The sequence below is a fragment of the Vanderwaltozyma polyspora genome, genomic scaffold (genome assembly GCF_000150035.1).
Source record: "Vanderwaltozyma polyspora DSM 70294 KpolScaffold401 genomic scaffold, whole genome shotgun sequence".
Taxonomy (NCBI): domain Eukaryota; kingdom Fungi; phylum Ascomycota; class Saccharomycetes; order Saccharomycetales; family Saccharomycetaceae; genus Vanderwaltozyma; species Vanderwaltozyma polyspora.
Genome location: NW_001834598.1, coordinates 1 through 16,985, shown reverse-complemented (window position 1 = coordinate 16,985; position 16,985 = coordinate 1). Strand labels below are relative to the sequence as shown.

General features: G+C 32.6%; 5 protein-coding genes and 1 non-coding gene across 6 annotated transcripts; 2 read left to right on the top strand and 4 right to left on the bottom strand.

The window, feature by feature from the left end:
* Positions 1-1,614: 1,614 nt before the first annotated feature.
* SRB6 (Srb6p) lies at positions 1,615-1,995 on the bottom strand (the record flags this gene model as incomplete). Its single annotated transcript, XM_001643008.1, has 1 exon — positions 1,615-1,995. The coding sequence occupies one exon, from the start codon at positions 1,993-1,995 to the stop codon at positions 1,615-1,617; it is 381 nt and encodes a 126-aa protein (XP_001643058.1).
* Positions 1,996-2,238: 243 nt separating this feature from the next.
* Kpol_401trna1 lies at positions 2,239-2,309 on the top strand. The gene has a single exon. It is a non-coding gene; the product is annotated as a tRNA-Gly (tRNA).
* A 432-nt stretch (positions 2,310-2,741) lies between these two features.
* On the bottom strand, positions 2,742-3,746 carry Kpol_401p4 (HMG-box domain-containing protein; the record flags this gene model as incomplete). The annotated part of the gene is made up of 1 exon (XM_001643007.1): positions 2,742-3,746. The coding sequence occupies one exon, from the start codon at positions 3,744-3,746 to the stop codon at positions 2,742-2,744; it is 1,005 nt and encodes a 334-aa protein (XP_001643057.1).
* A 5,749-nt stretch (positions 3,747-9,495) lies between these two features.
* AFG3 (AAA family ATPase AFG3) lies at positions 9,496-11,856 on the top strand (the record flags this gene model as incomplete). The annotated part of the gene is made up of 1 exon (XM_001643006.1): positions 9,496-11,856. One exon carries the CDS (start codon positions 9,496-9,498, stop codon positions 11,854-11,856), a length of 2,361 nt encoding a protein of 786 aa, XP_001643056.1.
* Positions 11,857-12,219: 363 nt separating this feature from the next.
* BIM1 (microtubule-binding protein BIM1) lies at positions 12,220-13,203 on the bottom strand (the record flags this gene model as incomplete). The annotated part of the gene is made up of 1 exon (XM_001643005.1): positions 12,220-13,203. One exon carries the CDS (start codon positions 13,201-13,203, stop codon positions 12,220-12,222), a length of 984 nt encoding a protein of 327 aa, XP_001643055.1.
* Positions 13,204-13,794: 591 nt separating this feature from the next.
* FAA2 (medium-chain fatty acid-CoA ligase FAA2) lies at positions 13,795-16,032 on the bottom strand (the record flags this gene model as incomplete). The annotated part of the gene is made up of 1 exon (XM_001643004.1): positions 13,795-16,032. The coding sequence occupies one exon, from the start codon at positions 16,030-16,032 to the stop codon at positions 13,795-13,797; it is 2,238 nt and encodes a 745-aa protein (XP_001643054.1).
* Between the last annotated feature and the right edge of the window lie 953 nt (positions 16,033-16,985).

Genomic DNA, 16,985 nt, shown 5'->3' with positions numbered 1-16,985 from the left:
TGGTCATACTTATCCAATCACTATTGAATATGAAAAGAATGACACCATTAATAATCACTCACTTACACATTCTGAAATACATATAAAAGGAACATGAAATCTCCATTCTTCAATCCTGACTCTTATGACAAAACACCTATGATTTATACTTTTAACTATATATTAGGATATGAATTATTAGATGGTTTCTAGCTTTAAGCCACCAGTTCGAATAACTCATACATATTTTTAAATATATTTTCCTATTACAAGACTAACACGTCTATTACAGATACTTATTAAAACCTTTAATTTATACTATTATACAAGTCTACCAGGCTTATCAATCCATACGTTTAAGGTCCAATAAGTGACATTGAAGATATATTAACATCATTTTTAATTGATAGTGACATTTCAAAACTAACTGCGAGACAATCTATAAATCTAATGGAAAAGCTTCTTTCAACTGAAACAACAGATAAGGGTGACTTTTATTTGCAACTCTACTTCAGAGTGGAAGAGGATGAGAAAATAAAAATGTAGCTAATTAGTGTCATAACTGAAATGTTTCATATGATTGAGCATTCTGAGGAGGTTAATTATTTGCATGAGAAATTATTAACCAAGTTTGGTCCAAAGTATCTATTGGTACTCGACTATACCATCATGCTACTGAAAATTGTTGAATATATATATGTAACATATACGGACATACGACACAGCTACATACCGAACGAACTACAGTATCCGATATTGATGGCGCCATACAAAGGTAATAATACTTGTGAAAGCAAAGTATCCTTTTATCGAATTTATGTTTAAACTTGGAAGAGGAACAGGCAGTGTAGCATTTCCAACTCATCTGATATAAATCAATGAGCATTATCATAGTGCTAAAGAGGCAAAATAGTCACATAAAATGTTTAAATTGTGAATATGTAAAGTTAAAAATATGTCATCAAATATATCATAAATTCGTGGAATATACATACTATCAATTGCATATTCATATATAATGCTCTTCTGCCAAATTTAGAAAGAAATTCGATAAAAATGGCACTCTATGTTCACTTTCCCTTGTATTATCACCATTGTATGGTGCCATTAATACCGGGAATTGCATTTCATTGGGTATATAAGTATTTAATATACCCTTATATGTTTCGTAAATATATTCTACGATTTTTAACAGTAGGATGGTATTGTCCAGTGCCAAAAAGTAATTTGGACCAAACTTTGTTAAAAGATTTGCAGCCAACACATTAGAATTTTCAGAGGCTTCAACTAATTCTATCATATCAGCTATAACTCCTCTTAACTCCATTTGTACACTCTGGTCTTTATCATATGCATCTGTTTTTATTATTGAATATATTAGCATATAATATGAATCTTGATCGACTTCTTGAATTGAAAGAAGTCTTTCAATTATATTGATAGATTCTGTAGTATTTAGGTTCGAAACATTGCCATCTATTAAAAAGGACGTTAATATGTCTTCAGTATTATTTATTTCACGAAGCTGCTCTGTTTCCTTAGTAGTGCTGTCAACTAATTCTGACAAACAGAGCAGAACAGAATTATTCATTTAAATCATATATTTCATAATATATACTATTATAATTACAATTATTATATATCTACATCACCTATGATATCTTTCATGCAAGTGTTTAGTAAACTTTTCAATTCTTCATTGTCAATTTGTGGACCAGAATGAGTTTGTTCTGGTATATGGTTTAGTAGCCATTTTTCTCTTATATGCCTTGTCAGTATTAATAAATCCTGTACACCTTTTATTAATTGAGCTGTTTGGTTATTTACCATGAGTACGCTAGATGTAGCCACAGAGAGTTCAGATTCATCTAGAATATTATCGTTATAACCGGAGTCGTTTTCTTCATTATGATCACTTGAACTTTCAATTGAAGCAAGTTTTATTAATTCTGTTAATTTTGATGATATTAATTCTGTTGTCTGTCCAAGTTTCTCATATAGTGCTTGATTACTCATTTTGATAATATTAACAATACAGAACAGTTAGGTTTAACCAAATCCACTATCATTGATCTGCCATCAAACATATCTTTTATTAACAGTATGATTAAACCTTTATACATGATAAGGAAGTTGAACTTTAAATATTGAAAGTATTCAAATTTGAAAACCGTGATTAATATTTAAATATCACATCACATGGATGAAACCAATTAGTATGGTTGACTTATATTTCAACAACAAACAAATAATTAAAAAGCGCAAGTGGTTTAGTGGTAAAATCCAACGTTGCCATCGTTGGGCCCCCGGTTCGATTCCGGGCTTGCGCAATTTTTCTTTTTTGTAAACAAAATTTGATAATAGTAACTGTCCTTATATGGATCTCTATGGATCTCTATCAGAGTAGAGTTATGATAAAATTCTACAGAATGGTTTTTGTTTTTATTTATTACTACATCATTATGAATAATATTTAAATATACTGACAAAACTGTCTAAATAAGAAAAGTATAAGAAATATATTTATTTGATATATTTTTTTTAAAGTCCTTTAGTTTCAATGAGAATATAAATTCATAGACCAGCTACTTTCAAATTCTGTCATTACTTCTCGATTGAATTTCTGTTTCTTAAAGGTATTGGTTGAATATAGAATGGGGAATATAAATAAAATAGAGATACAAGGTAAAATTAATAAACGTAGTGGGTGGGATTGATCTTGCTTGGTTACAAGACCAAGTTCATTCATTTTCTCTTTTATCTCATTTCATTTTTTTACTCGTAGGATTTTTCATTTTATTTCTACAATACTCACACAACCTTTTCTTGTTTGATCTTGATTTAGAGGTATCATTAATTGATGAAGACTGCAATAAGTCTGAGCCTTCAATTTTTACACCAGCTGTCGTACTTCCACTGTTTGTAGCATCTAATTTTCTAGGAATATATTTGTAATTTGGATATTTCAATTTATGTAATTCTTTTTCTTTTTTTGCTAGACCATGCCAGTAATTCTTTTCATCTTCTGATAGTGACCTCCAACGTTGTCCAATTTCCCTAGATACTAGTGAATTTGTTTTAAAGGACCCATGTGAGATCAGCAAACCTTTATCCTTACTGAATAAATGATTGTGCATATATTGTCTGAAAAGAATAAAGGCATTTCTTGGCCTTGGAATGTGTCTACCATCCTCGGTATAGTTTCTACATCTACATTTGGTTGAATGGGAAGTCTGTTTCACCTCCTCAGCTAAATTACTTTCACTTCCACTAGATTCTAAACTGATTCCCAGGTTTGGTGAAGATTGTGAATTTGAATTTAGTGACGCTGGTGACATAGCAAGAGCAGTTGAAGACGATGATTCATTAATAGTTGGACTATGTGGAATATTTTGTGCATTAAAACCGACTGTTGTATATGAAGAATTAATTTCATCTCTGGGTGGGAAGTTATTATACGAAGATTGGTTAGGTGATTGAAATATTTGATTCGGATTTGTTTTAGAACTGCTATTATTATGAATATGCTGTAAAACAGAAGCTGCATATAACTGATTATTCTGGCTGTGTTGCAATGCACCTACACTGGTTGTCGATGACGATGGACTATTGATGTTTTGATTAAAAATTTGACTATTAATATTTGGAGTTGAGTCCGCGGAAGTTGAGTCGTGTGTTGTTATAGAGGGAGCATTGTCGTTATCAATAGCCGATAATAGTGTCTTGATGGACGGTAGACTAACCCTTCTTTCCTGTAGAACATTCATTATTAAATATTTTCAATTAGCTAAAATAAAATTTAAAAAAAATACTACTTCGAGTATCTAATTATTTATTACCTTATATTTTACTTAATCTGATTATAGTACACAATAAATTAAAACCTTGACATACGAAAAGGCTCTAAATGTAAATTGATAAAAATAATTATTTTAATTATTCAGGTAGTAAATGGTTGGATCATTGCGACATTCAGAGGAAAACGTTAAAATTCCAAATGACAGGCGGTGAAATAAAACATACACACACAAACATATATATATATATATATATATCTTTATTTGACTATTGGAATTTCATTATAATGGAATAAGAAATCTGTTGCTTAGATGTTACAAGGAAATAGAAGGAAATAAAAAATAAAATGGTTAGATTCTAAACAAGGGACCATACTATTACGGTTAAATCGAAAACTACAAATATGTGCCTTTGAAGCAATGCAGAAAGAATAATCACTCTAATGGATAACATAAAATGTCTCCTTTTCTCCCTATAATATTTTAATTAAAAAAAAAAACTAAACAGAATATATTAAAATTTTCTTAATTACATTACAATTACAACTGCAATTATCCCAAACAAGGATAGAAAGCTAAGATTATTAAGTTAGGTTTCAACAAATTTTTTTAATAATATAGAGAGAAAGACACTGTAACAATAAGCTATTTGCAACATACACTAATAATCAAGAAAAGTAACGAAACAAAATAAGAAAAAACATAACCATAATACAAATAATGATAATAATAGTGAGTTTATCATTAGCATATGGAATTAACATAATATAAAATGAAAACAACAACTACTACTACAACAACAAAAAGCAAATAATCGAATTTGATTTCAATATACATATTGACATATTGCTGTAGAAGTATATCGTTTGTTAGAAGCTGCACTTCTAAAATAATGGTAAAAACTATAAGAAAAATACCAAGATTAATTACAATACAGTATTGATGCCTTTCACAAATTGCATAATTAAAACAAAATGAGTACAACGCAATAGAATTCGTTTGTTTAATAAAACAGCAAAAGTAAATTACAAATGATGTATATCCCAAATTTTAATTTTCAAATTGACTATCAAGAGATTTCAAGTGCGAATAAAATAAAGAATAAAGCTTTAGATATTTTTACTAATGTGTCTCACCTGTTAAAGAGACGTTCTGATATGTTATACAATGTTTTATATTGTAGTTTCCATTTTCCAGCTGTAGAACCGAAATAAGATAGTGGGAGTGAAAGGAATCAAACTTGAACCATTTCGAAAAACCACTTGAGTACGATAGGTTATAAGAAATCTCCTACCATAAACATAAATAATATAGTAAATAAATAGTAGTAATGATGATGAAAAGAAATTAACAGTAGCAATATCTAAATAGGTAGGTACTAGATAATTCGTATAACAAGGTAATGTGTCCTAGAATAATACACTGGTAAAGCATAAAAAGGAAACATAAATCAAACAACAATAAAGGTTAAAAGACTTCGGTTGCTTTGTTGAGGTTCAACCAAAACTGACAGTTTCCCATGAGAGAATGAGGTACATGTACAAGTTCTTATCAGCTTGAAGTCGGATATCACTTTTCTTAAGCAGCTTTGTCTGTTAGGAACATATGAGAGTTGAGATGATGTTAGTATTGGCCAGAAGGGCTTTTCGAAACGAAGTAAAAACGGGAGTTCATGGAGAAATGTTATTAAGAAATGGAGTGAGTATGTGTCTTTTGAGGTATGGCGACAGAATAGTGGGATTAAAAAAAAAATAATATAACCAGTCTACCGGTTTGTTTGTTTGTTTGCTTGCTAGTTTGTTTTCTATCTTGTTTCTTTGTTTGTGAGGATATTGGCTATTTTTATTGTTATTACTATTGGTTCCCTATATCTGTCTCTTTGCCAGTCCCATGTTGGCAGGGGAAAGAAGGGGCGAGTCAAATATATACATTTACAGTAGAAGAAACTGGTTAAGACCAATTCCCACTGTGTTTCCCATCAAGACCTGACGAAACAAGAACAAAATTATGGGAACAATTAACATTGGAAGGGGGAAGAGGGCAAGGGTAAGGACCAGACCAAAGTTAGGGGGGAAGGTAGGTAGGGAGGGATGGAGGGATTGGAAGCAGTAAAACAATATAAAATATGGACAGGTAGTTAACTAACAATAAGAGTAACCCATAAGAGAGACAGAGGGGCTAAGGAACAAAGCATATATTTTAACCGGGTTCAGTCCTCTACTTAATATGTAAAATTTGACCTGACTATAGGAAATATTTGGGTCCAGTCCAGTCAAAGTCCAGTCCAATCTGATCCAATCTAATCCAATCCAATCCCACCTTAGTACAGGTTGGGTCCAGTCTTGTCTCGTCTAGTCTCTTCTATAGTATAACCCTGTTCTGCTTAGTCCAGTTTTGAACAGAAAGAGACAAGAGTCTGCGACTACTAGTATGGAAAATGCGTTCGTGAGTGCGTCCGTTTGTGGGTCGACAGGGATTTTAGAAGGAGCTGGCTCGGCTTAACCGCAATTGCATAGTTCCGTTTAACGGTCTCTTCCAGGCAGAGACGGTGAAGTTACAACGGATGAATTTTAGACACGGAGCAGGAAAACTCATCGGAGACTGGACTGGGAAGGGAGTTTTGTAGAAGGAACATTTTCAAAGTAGATTCATGATTTAATTAGCAATACAAGAAGAGAAGGGCGACAGATAGGTGACAGACAGGCGGAAGAAGTAATTATAATAGAATAGAATACAATGATAACTTAATAAGAAATGATGGAAAAAATATTTTGAAAAGAAACGGATCTTATTGTGACTTGAACTTTAAAGTTGAGATAATTTTAGTAATTAGAATGAAACTGAGAAATCAGAAACTGAAAACTGCATATTTTTGATTTTGGAGAAGAGTGGGATAGAACAATTAAATAGCCTGGCAAAAAAGTAATGACATTATTACATTGCTTGGACTCGATATTACTTGTGAAGAAACCAAGGATCCTTTGTACTGGGAAATGTCTTTAATGGATCATGTGGAGTTGATACGAGGGGTGAATTTGGTTTCTAACACTTCATTATTCATTGCTGAGATAATTCAAATAATAATGAACACTGTGTAAAAAAAAATTACCTCTTGGGAGATACTACTGCAGTAGTATTCAAAACTTGGTTTAAAAGGGACTCGATGGCATTAATTATTGATAATATTTAATACAAATAATTTGAAATAAAAAGAAATCTAACCTTGTGAAAGAATTGAAAAAATAAATAAAAACAATATATTATTGATGTTTCATCAAAATTAAATAGAAATAATGTCACAATTACAGTATACTATCTGGGTTCTGGTGTGTGTCTTGCTTGATAAGAAGAAGAAAATTCAAGAAACAGAATGTTTTCTAATTTACACTTTCAATTGTGAGGCATAAGGGTTACACGACAGCTGTAATTAGATGGAATATAGCCTTTTATTATTTAATTATTAATAATATCGTAATTGTTAATTAATAATAGCTTTTGATTGATTTCTTTTGATTTCACCGAGGGACGGTATAATGCAATTGAAAGAAGATATGACAGATTAAATTTCTTATTTTATTACTAAGTGCTTGTTGTCGTTGTTGTTATTATTGTTGTTGTTATTGATGTTGAAAATGAAAATAAAGATGATGATGATGGAAAGTTGTTGATGCTGTCTTTAATTTTTTTAAAAAAGTTTTTAATTTCCATCAACAATAAAAAGTAAAAAGTTCCTCTTGTATTAAAAATTCCAGCCGTTTTTCTTAGGATCAATCTAATGTTAGATGGGTAGGTGAGTAATTCCCCCAAATTGAGGACCTATAATTCATTCTTGTAAAGCTTTTCAAGGAAATAAAAGAATCGAAAAACATATGATTATTGTACTTGTTAACAACGTCTAACGGATAAATTAATAGGTACCTGCGGCAATAAATTGATGTAATAGAAGGGGATGAATGAGAAGAGGGGGGGATTGGTGGTAGTAGAGTCTAGTGGTGATATAATAAAACTAGTAGTAACTTAAGAAGAAACAAAAGAAAACAACTAAGAAACTTTAAAAAGACAAAGAACGTAATAGAAAATGTGTAGATATTATTGAAACTTGTAGTGGTAATGTGTTAATTTCCATGGTATAGCAACGTCGAAATATTTAAAGACAAGGGATAGTATTTAAAAGAGGTGAGTTTCTTTTTCAATAAATACATAAATTGTTTTTACCCTTTTTGAAATATCAGTGTTTATTATTAAAAGTTCTTATAGGTTAAGGGATAAATTAATTCCAAATCTAGGTGTAACATAAATACTGCTAATACCAACGAGATTAGATATTCTTTAAGAAGGATAAAAACTTGAAAATGTGTCTATTAACGTAGATATTGCAATATTTTTACTGTTTCGGAACTACTTTTCCGATCATAGTTAACTGTCACCAACATCAACAGCTATGAAAACCAAACTGTATACTAACAAGAATCTAAACAATTAATTTCTTTTCGATCCTTAATTTGAATTAATATAACATTTTTTATTGTGCCAAACAAACAAGAGACTTATATTTTACTTTTGCCACGTCTTAAACTTAAGTTTCAATCCCTTTTGTTAAGAGTAGCCTATGATAAATACTATTAATTACATATAAAAAGAAATATCTGTTACCACTAACCTATGAATGAAGTATTAGTGACATAACAATTATCGATAAAAAGAACTCAATAGCCCTTCTAGTACTAAAACTTTTGTACATAGATACCTTCAATGCCCGGTAGAGGTTACTTGGCATCACAGTGCAATTTTACAAACTTGTTACGTGGTTGACAAGGTACTTGACAGAATGTCTTGAAATGAATTAATACGTTGTCTGATTGATCCCCTTATACACGGATTAATCCATTCTCATACAGAAACACTCTCACACTGTTCCTCCCTTATATGACATAATAGAATAACGGGAATTGTAGAGATCCTTGTTTGTTTAGTATAAGGTAAAGGATTGGGGTCACTTGATCTTATAAATGTTAATTTATATTCTTAGATCGTAAATGTATCAAAGAAGCCAAATTACCCGCCAATATCTATTTTTTGTTTTTTCATGATGATGATTTTTTAGTATTACCCGGATATAGATGAAAAACTTTGAAATTCAATTTTCACCATATCGAAATGTATGCACGTGATTGTGATATGATTAATATGCCTTTGTACGATCGGAGTGGCAAAATTCGGTCTCTCTCAAAATTAATTTGATTACTAAAAAATTTAAAATGCTCAAAGTGAACAGTGAACTGATTGTATATATAACTATTGCAGATGAGAGGTTTAAGGATATATATATAAGGCAACTATCTTATTTAGAGTATCTTTAACTTTCCAAAGACAGTGTGCTTTTTGATGGATTGTGGTCTGTTTGAAAAGTAATCGTGCTATTCCTAATTTTTTTAGTGAAAATATATCCGCTTAAAGAAAGAGCTTGATAATCGCAAATATAAGCTCACCTTTTTTATAAGATAGAAATTAATATTAATCGAAGATCTGTTTTACACGCTCTGTTATTATATCTATTTCTGCATTATTCTATTTTCCTATTAGTGTCTGCTTTCTAATATCAGTCAATATACGAATATTTAAGGGAACGCTAACAAATTTCGAATTGTGTAATAATAGCCTTTGAAGTTATATGTTTCTACGAGTCTTTCTCTGAAATATTTTGGTCGTCTAATACGATATGTGGAAGCTTACTATAAATAATAGTTTAAGATGTTGTTCTCAAAGGTTTCTAATTAACAAATCAATCTCCAGGAGCGCAATTAAGACCTCGGTACGTACCAGCACGTTATTGGGACCTTCCAGTTATAGAGGCATACATACTAGTTCTACTTTGCTACTTCGTGCCACTTCTCCGTTTCTAAATAGTAATAATAATAATAATTCCAATAAAAATGTTGAAACTAATTCAGAAAATCAGAATGGCAAGGACTCTGAATCTAATCAAGAAGGTAAAAATAAAAATGACAACAATAAAAATGATCAAGGACAACCAAATATTATGGAATATTTTAAATCCAAAGAATTTATGAACACAATGTTACTAACCATTGCTTTCACTTTTTTATACAATCTAATGGATTCAAATGACAACGATAGCAGTAGAGAAAATAACAATAACGATCCATTAACATTCCAAGACTTCAAAACAAAATATTTAGAAAAAGGTTTAGTCAAAAAAATTAGTGTGGTGAACAAAAATATCGTCGAAGCAGAATTAATCTCAGATGTAAATTTAGGTTCCTCTGGTAATTCTTCACTTTTTAATAATAACAGTCCTGTCATTGTTTCATTCACTATAGGTTCTATCGATATCTTTGAAGGACAAATGGAACAGATCCAAAATGAACTGAAAATCAGTCCAAATGATAGAATTCCTATTACTTATGTCAACAGATACTCTATGCTACAATTATTCTTCCCATTTGTTCCAACTATTCTAATATTAGGTGGTCTATTCTATATTACTAGAAGAATGGGTGGTCCTGAATCCGGTGGTATGGGTGGTGGAGGTAGTGGTGGTATGTTTGGAGTAGGTAAATCTAAAGCTAAGTTGTTCAACAAAGAAACAGATATAAGAATATCGTTTAAAGATGTAGCAGGCTGTGCTGAAGCTAAACAAGAAATTATGGAATTCGTGCATTTCTTAAAAAATCCTCAAAGATATACTGATTTGGGTGCTAAAATCCCAAGAGGTGCCATCTTGTCTGGTCCACCAGGTACTGGTAAGACTTTGTTAGCAAAGGCAACTGCTGGTGAAGCAGGTGTTCCATTTTTATCTGTCTCCGGTTCTGAATTCGTAGAAATGTTTGTTGGTGTAGGTGCTTCAAGAGTTCGTGATTTATTCGAACAAGCAAGAAGCATGTCTCCATCAATTATTTTCATTGATGAAATCGATGCAATTGGTAAAGAAAGAGGTAAAGGTGGTGCTTTGGGTGGCGCCAATGATGAAAGGGAAGCGACTTTAAACCAACTGTTAGTAGAAATGGATGGTTTTTCCACTACTGATCAAGTCGTTGTGTTAGCTGGTACCAATAGACCAGATGTTTTAGATCCCGCTCTAATGAGACCAGGGAGATTCGACAGACATATCGAAATTGACCCTCCTGATGTTGAAGGTAGAAAATCTATCTACTTAGTCCATTTATCAAAATTGAATTTAGATCCTATTTTTACAGAAACCAAAGAAGCCAAGGACGAATTAGCGGGTAAGCTAGCTGCATTAACACCAGGATTCGCTGGTGCTGATATTGCCAATGCTTGTAATGAAGCGGCTTTAATTGCAGCTAGATACAATGATAAATATGTGGAATTGAGACATTTCGAACAAGCTATTGAAAGAGTTATTGCTGGTTTGGAAAAGAAATCACGTGTACTATCCCCTGAAGAGAAGACAACTGTTGCTTATCATGAAGCAGGTCATGCCGTATGTGGTTGGTTTTTACAATATGCAGATCCGCTTTTAAAAGTCAGCATCATCCCTCGTGGTCAAGGCGCATTAGGTTATGCTCAATATCTACCACCTGATCAATATTTAGTAACTGAAGAACAGTTTAAACATAGGATGATAATGACCTTAGGTGGTAGGGTTTCCGAAGAATTACACTTTCCTTCTGTTACTAGTGGTGCCCATGATGATTTTAAAAAGGTAACTCAGATGGCAAGATCTATGGTAACTGCATTGGGTATGTCAAGGAAAATTGGTTATATCTCTTTTGATTCTGATCCAAATGCAGGTGGATTTCAAGTTAATAAGCCATTTAGTGAAAAAACAGAAAGAAAGATAGATTTAGAAGTTAAAAGAATTATTGATGAAGCTCATAAGAGTTGCAAAGAATTATTAACTTCAAACATAGAGAAAGTTGACAAGGTAGCAAAAGAGCTTTTATCAAAAGAAGCGATTACAAGAGAAGATATGATCAGATTATTAGGTCCAAGACCATTCCCTGAAAGAAACGAAGCATTTGAAAAGTATTTAGACCCAAAAAATGATAAGACTAAAAATGATAAAAATGATAATGTTTCTCCTGTAACTAATTGATAACTTAGGCCCACATGTTTTAATACTTAACATAGAGTTTAGTATTAATATTTATTCATATTCCGAATTTAAATTTAATGATTTATTACATACGAAATTAATTTTTCTTTTGGTGAAGTGGCTCGATTATGCGCTTAATTTCCAGGTTATACCATACGACCTCAAAAGAAACGATGATATAACAAATATATACAAAATAAAAGAAGTCAGATGGTATTTCCTATTAAAAGAAAGAGTGCTGACATTTGATACATATGTAAATAGAAGTAAAAAATTATATATATTATACATTAAGAGATTTCATACTAGAGTATATAATTTTTGGGCATTCAATTACATGTAAATAATGACTAAACCTGAATTTTAAAATGTTTCCTCATCAATAATTAAGTTATCAGTCGGTTGAGATGTAATTGATGTTTTATTACTGATATCTTCATTTATGACATGTGTATTCCTTATATTTAATTCTTTTGTATGCTGACCATTTGAATCGTGTTGCACATTATTTACTTCAAATCCTTCTTCAGTTGCATACAGTATATGTTGAACTTTCCCGAGGAATTTGTTTAATTCATTTGTATCGGAACCTGTTGTTGTATTATAGACACCTTCTTTTATTAAATCTTGGGTAGATTGCACTAAGATCTCTATATCTCGTAATTTTCCAAAATAAAAATCTCTTTCCCTTTCCATTATATCCATTGCCTCTCTATAAGTCGTTATTTCTTTATTCAAGCTAGTCACCTTCGAATGAGATTGAGATAACTCTGCTTGCAAAGCCAATAATTGTTCATTTGAAGCTTTTCTGACACCACCGTATGAAGCTGATCTTATGCTATTATCCCTTAAATTTCCACTGCTACTATAATTTGAGTTATATGTGTTAGAACTTAAATTAGATCCAGTAACAGTACTCGTTTTCCTTTTCACCACACCTGGTGTAGATCCGGTAGTTGATCCATTGCCAGTTGGAGGTCTATATTTCCTACGTGCTTGAGCATCATAAGGGCTCTCATCTTTATTTTGTACCCAGAATTTTTTAATCCATTGTAGAAATTCTAAATTATCTTGAAATTTACATTTGATTAATTTATCAACATAAACTGTCTTCTCGATACGATGCCTTTGAAAACAACTTTGTAAAATCTTATAGTTTGTCTGGTATTCATATTCGGCGGTAGCTGTAAATTTAACTCTGGGCATCGGAATATCACCATATATAGAATCCATTATCTGACAATAAGCGGCACCAGTACCACATTCTTCAACTTTTCTATAGTTTAATTGTAACAATTCATTCAGCCAATTCAGCAATTCTGTACGTGATTCACCTATCCCACTCATAGTCGATATATATTAAACTGAAACAGCTAGATTTATTGTTAGGTCAATTTTTGATTAACAGTACAACTTTCTTAAAATGTGAATCTAGATTTTCCCAACGGTTCAACTACCAACAACAACTATATCAATCTAGAGACTCCACACATGCAACTACAACTCTGGATATCACTGAATTGGATATATATCTGTTGTTATTGCAGTTTATTACTAGAATATTATGTTATTGTTGTTGATTTCCAGTTTTTTAAATTCAATTGGAAGATGTCGCGTTAAAAATTGGATTAAATCTAGAAATTAAGTCGCGTGAATAAAAATATCGAATATCAATCAATCAACGAGAGTTACAGTTGAGACAACAACTGGAAGTTGGATCAGAAGGAAGGTAAAGAAGAGATATGGTATGATATTTACACACTTAAGAGTGGGCCTTGAATTTGGCTTGAGGAATATATAGAATATAAATATAATATTATTTGTAACTATGTGGGGCTGAAACGAGATGAGATATATTGATTTGGTAGGAGTCGGTTATAACATGAAAATGTTGGAATTGAAGTTAAACGCAAAATGATGTTGTGAATTGTAATAGTATTATAAGTTACCATTTTTGATGATTGAACCTTCTGCGTATAGAGCATCCAATTGATCTTTGAAGAATTTTGTTGCCTTTGGACGTTTAATCTTGAAAGTTGGGGTGACAACATCGTCTTCAACTCTTAATGGTTCCAAACCAACGTAAATGTTGTGTACTTTTTCGAAACCTTGCAAACCTTTGATAAAAGTGTTCATTATTGATAATAATTGTTTTCTTAATTTTGAGTCAGAATTTAGTGCTTCAACTAATTGAGAAGCACTCATGTTTTTGACTGATGGGTTTTCTTTGATTAATGCTTGTTGAACCATATCTGGGTCAATACCTACAACACCTACCAAGTAGGTTTGTAGGGAGTCACCAAATACAAAAATTTGAGTAATTAAAGGACAGGAAGACAAGTAACTGTTTTCGATCTTTTCTGGTGCGATGTATTCACCTTGAGCTAACTTGAAGAAATTCTTGACACGGTCAATGACGTAAAGACGACCTTTTTCATCGATTCTACCAACATCACCAGTTGAAAACCAACCTTCTTCATCGAAAGATTCTGTGGTGACATCTTCTCTCTTAAAGTACCTCTTGAAAATTTGAGGACCACGTAATTGTAATTCACCTTTTAGATCCTTCTCTGCATCGTAACCCATGCTTGGGACCGATTTCAATCTACATTCTGAACTGATACCAATGGCACCACAAGATCCTGCATCTTTTTCATGAGGTTCTGACAAACAAACACCAGCAAAGGATTCTGTCATACCGAAACCTTGTCTCATACCAATATCTAATGATGACTTCAAAAAGACCAAAGTGTCATAAGAAATTGGAGCTGAACCAGTGACCATATATGAAGCGTTTTCTAAACCTAGTGATTCTCTTATCTTGTCGATTAGCACACGATGGTAGATCAAATAGTTCATTAATGATCTGTCAGGACCACCCTTAGAGGTAATTCTAGTTTGTTTCATTTCAATAATATTGGAGGCAACATTCTTTTGGAAACCAGACTTTTCTAAAGCGTTTTTGATACCAGCTTCGAATTTAGTTAAAACACGAGGAACCAATGAAACTACATCAGGTTTCAAAATTTTCAAATCCTCAACTAGAACCGCAGGATCTGGTTTGTGCAAGAAACCTAAACCAAAACCTGAGGATATGTTATATGCTAGCAACATTCTTTCGAAGATATGTGCCAAAGGTAAGAAGCACATATCATGCAATTGCTTACCTCTTTTATGTTTTGGGATTCTAAAAGTTGAGAAAGCGAAAGCAATACCAGAAGCGACATTTCTGTGTGTCATTTCGACACCCTTTGGCATACCGGTAGTACCCGAAGTGAATGAAATAGTATACAAAGAATCTGGAGTAGGTGGGATAACAGGGATTTGGTTTAATTTACCAATTTCTTCCACTTGTCTCAAAGAGAACAATGAAACTTTTTCACCTAATGAGTTTTTTGAATGGGCAAAAATTGAATCATTTATAATTTTTAACTCTTCATTATCTATATCTTCTAGAACCACCAAAGTATTGACAAATTTTAGTTTTGGAATAATTTCCATTACTCTATACATATTTGATTTAGCAAAGAGTAAGACTGGAGATTCGGTTAAATTCATGATATATTCTGAAGTTTCAGGACCCAAAGTTTCGTATAAAGCAGTATTGGTCAATGAGTATTGTTGACAAGCCAAGTCAGTAAGGACCCATTCTGGTCTATTGAAGGATAGGATTGAGACAATGAAATCATTGCTGGTTAAAGATCTCAAACGTTTGGTGTTGACCAAAGTCATAATACCGCTACCTATATTTCTTGATCTTTCATTGACAGTAGCGTAGTCTTCGAATTCATAATGATCCAACCATTGGCCACTGCTTTCGTCGTAAGGTCTGACACCTAAACAGTCATTCTGAGGCCAGCTTCTTACTGCGAATTGGAAGTGATCATAGAAAGTTTTCAATTTGATTGAATCCATACAAGTGACTAGATCATTTTTGGATAGGGAGGATCTGTAGACGGGACTGTAACCTGGTTTATTAGAAGTTTCTAAAGGGACGGCCTGTTGTTTTAGAAAGGCAGTATATTTAGGCCAACTGGATAAAGGCATGGAGTTGATAAGTTCTAAAAAATACTCATCGGAGCCCTTTTTGAAGCGAGAAAGTTCATCTTTAAGGCTCTTGAACCTTGGATCTGAGTCGACCAAGTCTACTACACTAAATTCTTTTTCAGTCTCCATGAGTCGATGGAATGTTTTATTTTATTCTGTATTTATTCTGGTGTGTTTTTTTTTTAAAATTTGCGTTATTGCACTGATGTACTCTCGTGATGCGAGTATGTGAGTGAGTGAGTTGGGTGCTTGTGTGTTTGAATATAGACTTTTTAGAGGTATGGTATGGTATATCTAAGAGTCCAATAAGGTAGAAAGGTGATCAAACAGAGAGTGGGATTGGTATCTGATGTGAATAAAAGAAGAGGATATCTGTGAAACGTTGCTGGTTGAATGAAATAAAAACTTTTTAGAGTTAAGTGTTGCTTTATATACGGAGAGGAAACGATTAGAAAATGGAGATAGAGAGATAGAGGGGAGGGGGGGGGGGGTCTCCGATATATGTTTTACAATTCTTCACCCTGTGTGTTTTTTGTTCTATATGTATATTTGTTCGTCTGTTGAGGTTTCGGACTGTATTCGCTTCATGACACTGCCTCTGTCCTGTATATGTGTTGTTGTGGGTTGTAGTGTTTATGCTTTATATATATCGCTAGTACTCACGTTGATGCTTGTGGTAAGGGTGTTGTGACCGTTGACATTTGTGGATTTCACAATGTTTCTTGCCTTACATTAACTCTCTATGATTCAGTTTATGGATATACTGTCGGTTGATATATCTATCTGCGGTATCCACGCGATACTGTCTTGCTAGGTCTGGAAGCGCGATGCATTATTCATCGCCTGTACTTTGTGTGTTATATCACATGGTTCTGTAGATGTATTTTCGATTTACGTCTTGTCACACTGTGTTGTTATCTTGTGTTCACTCGATCGATGGAACCCTACTCGATCCGTTTATGTATTCTTTGCATATGATTTAGCACTGTAACTGAGCTTTCTACAATTGTATACATGAGGCCTCAATCATTGTGTGTTAGTCTATATTATGACGGAATAGCATATAGTGCAGCACTTGCCAC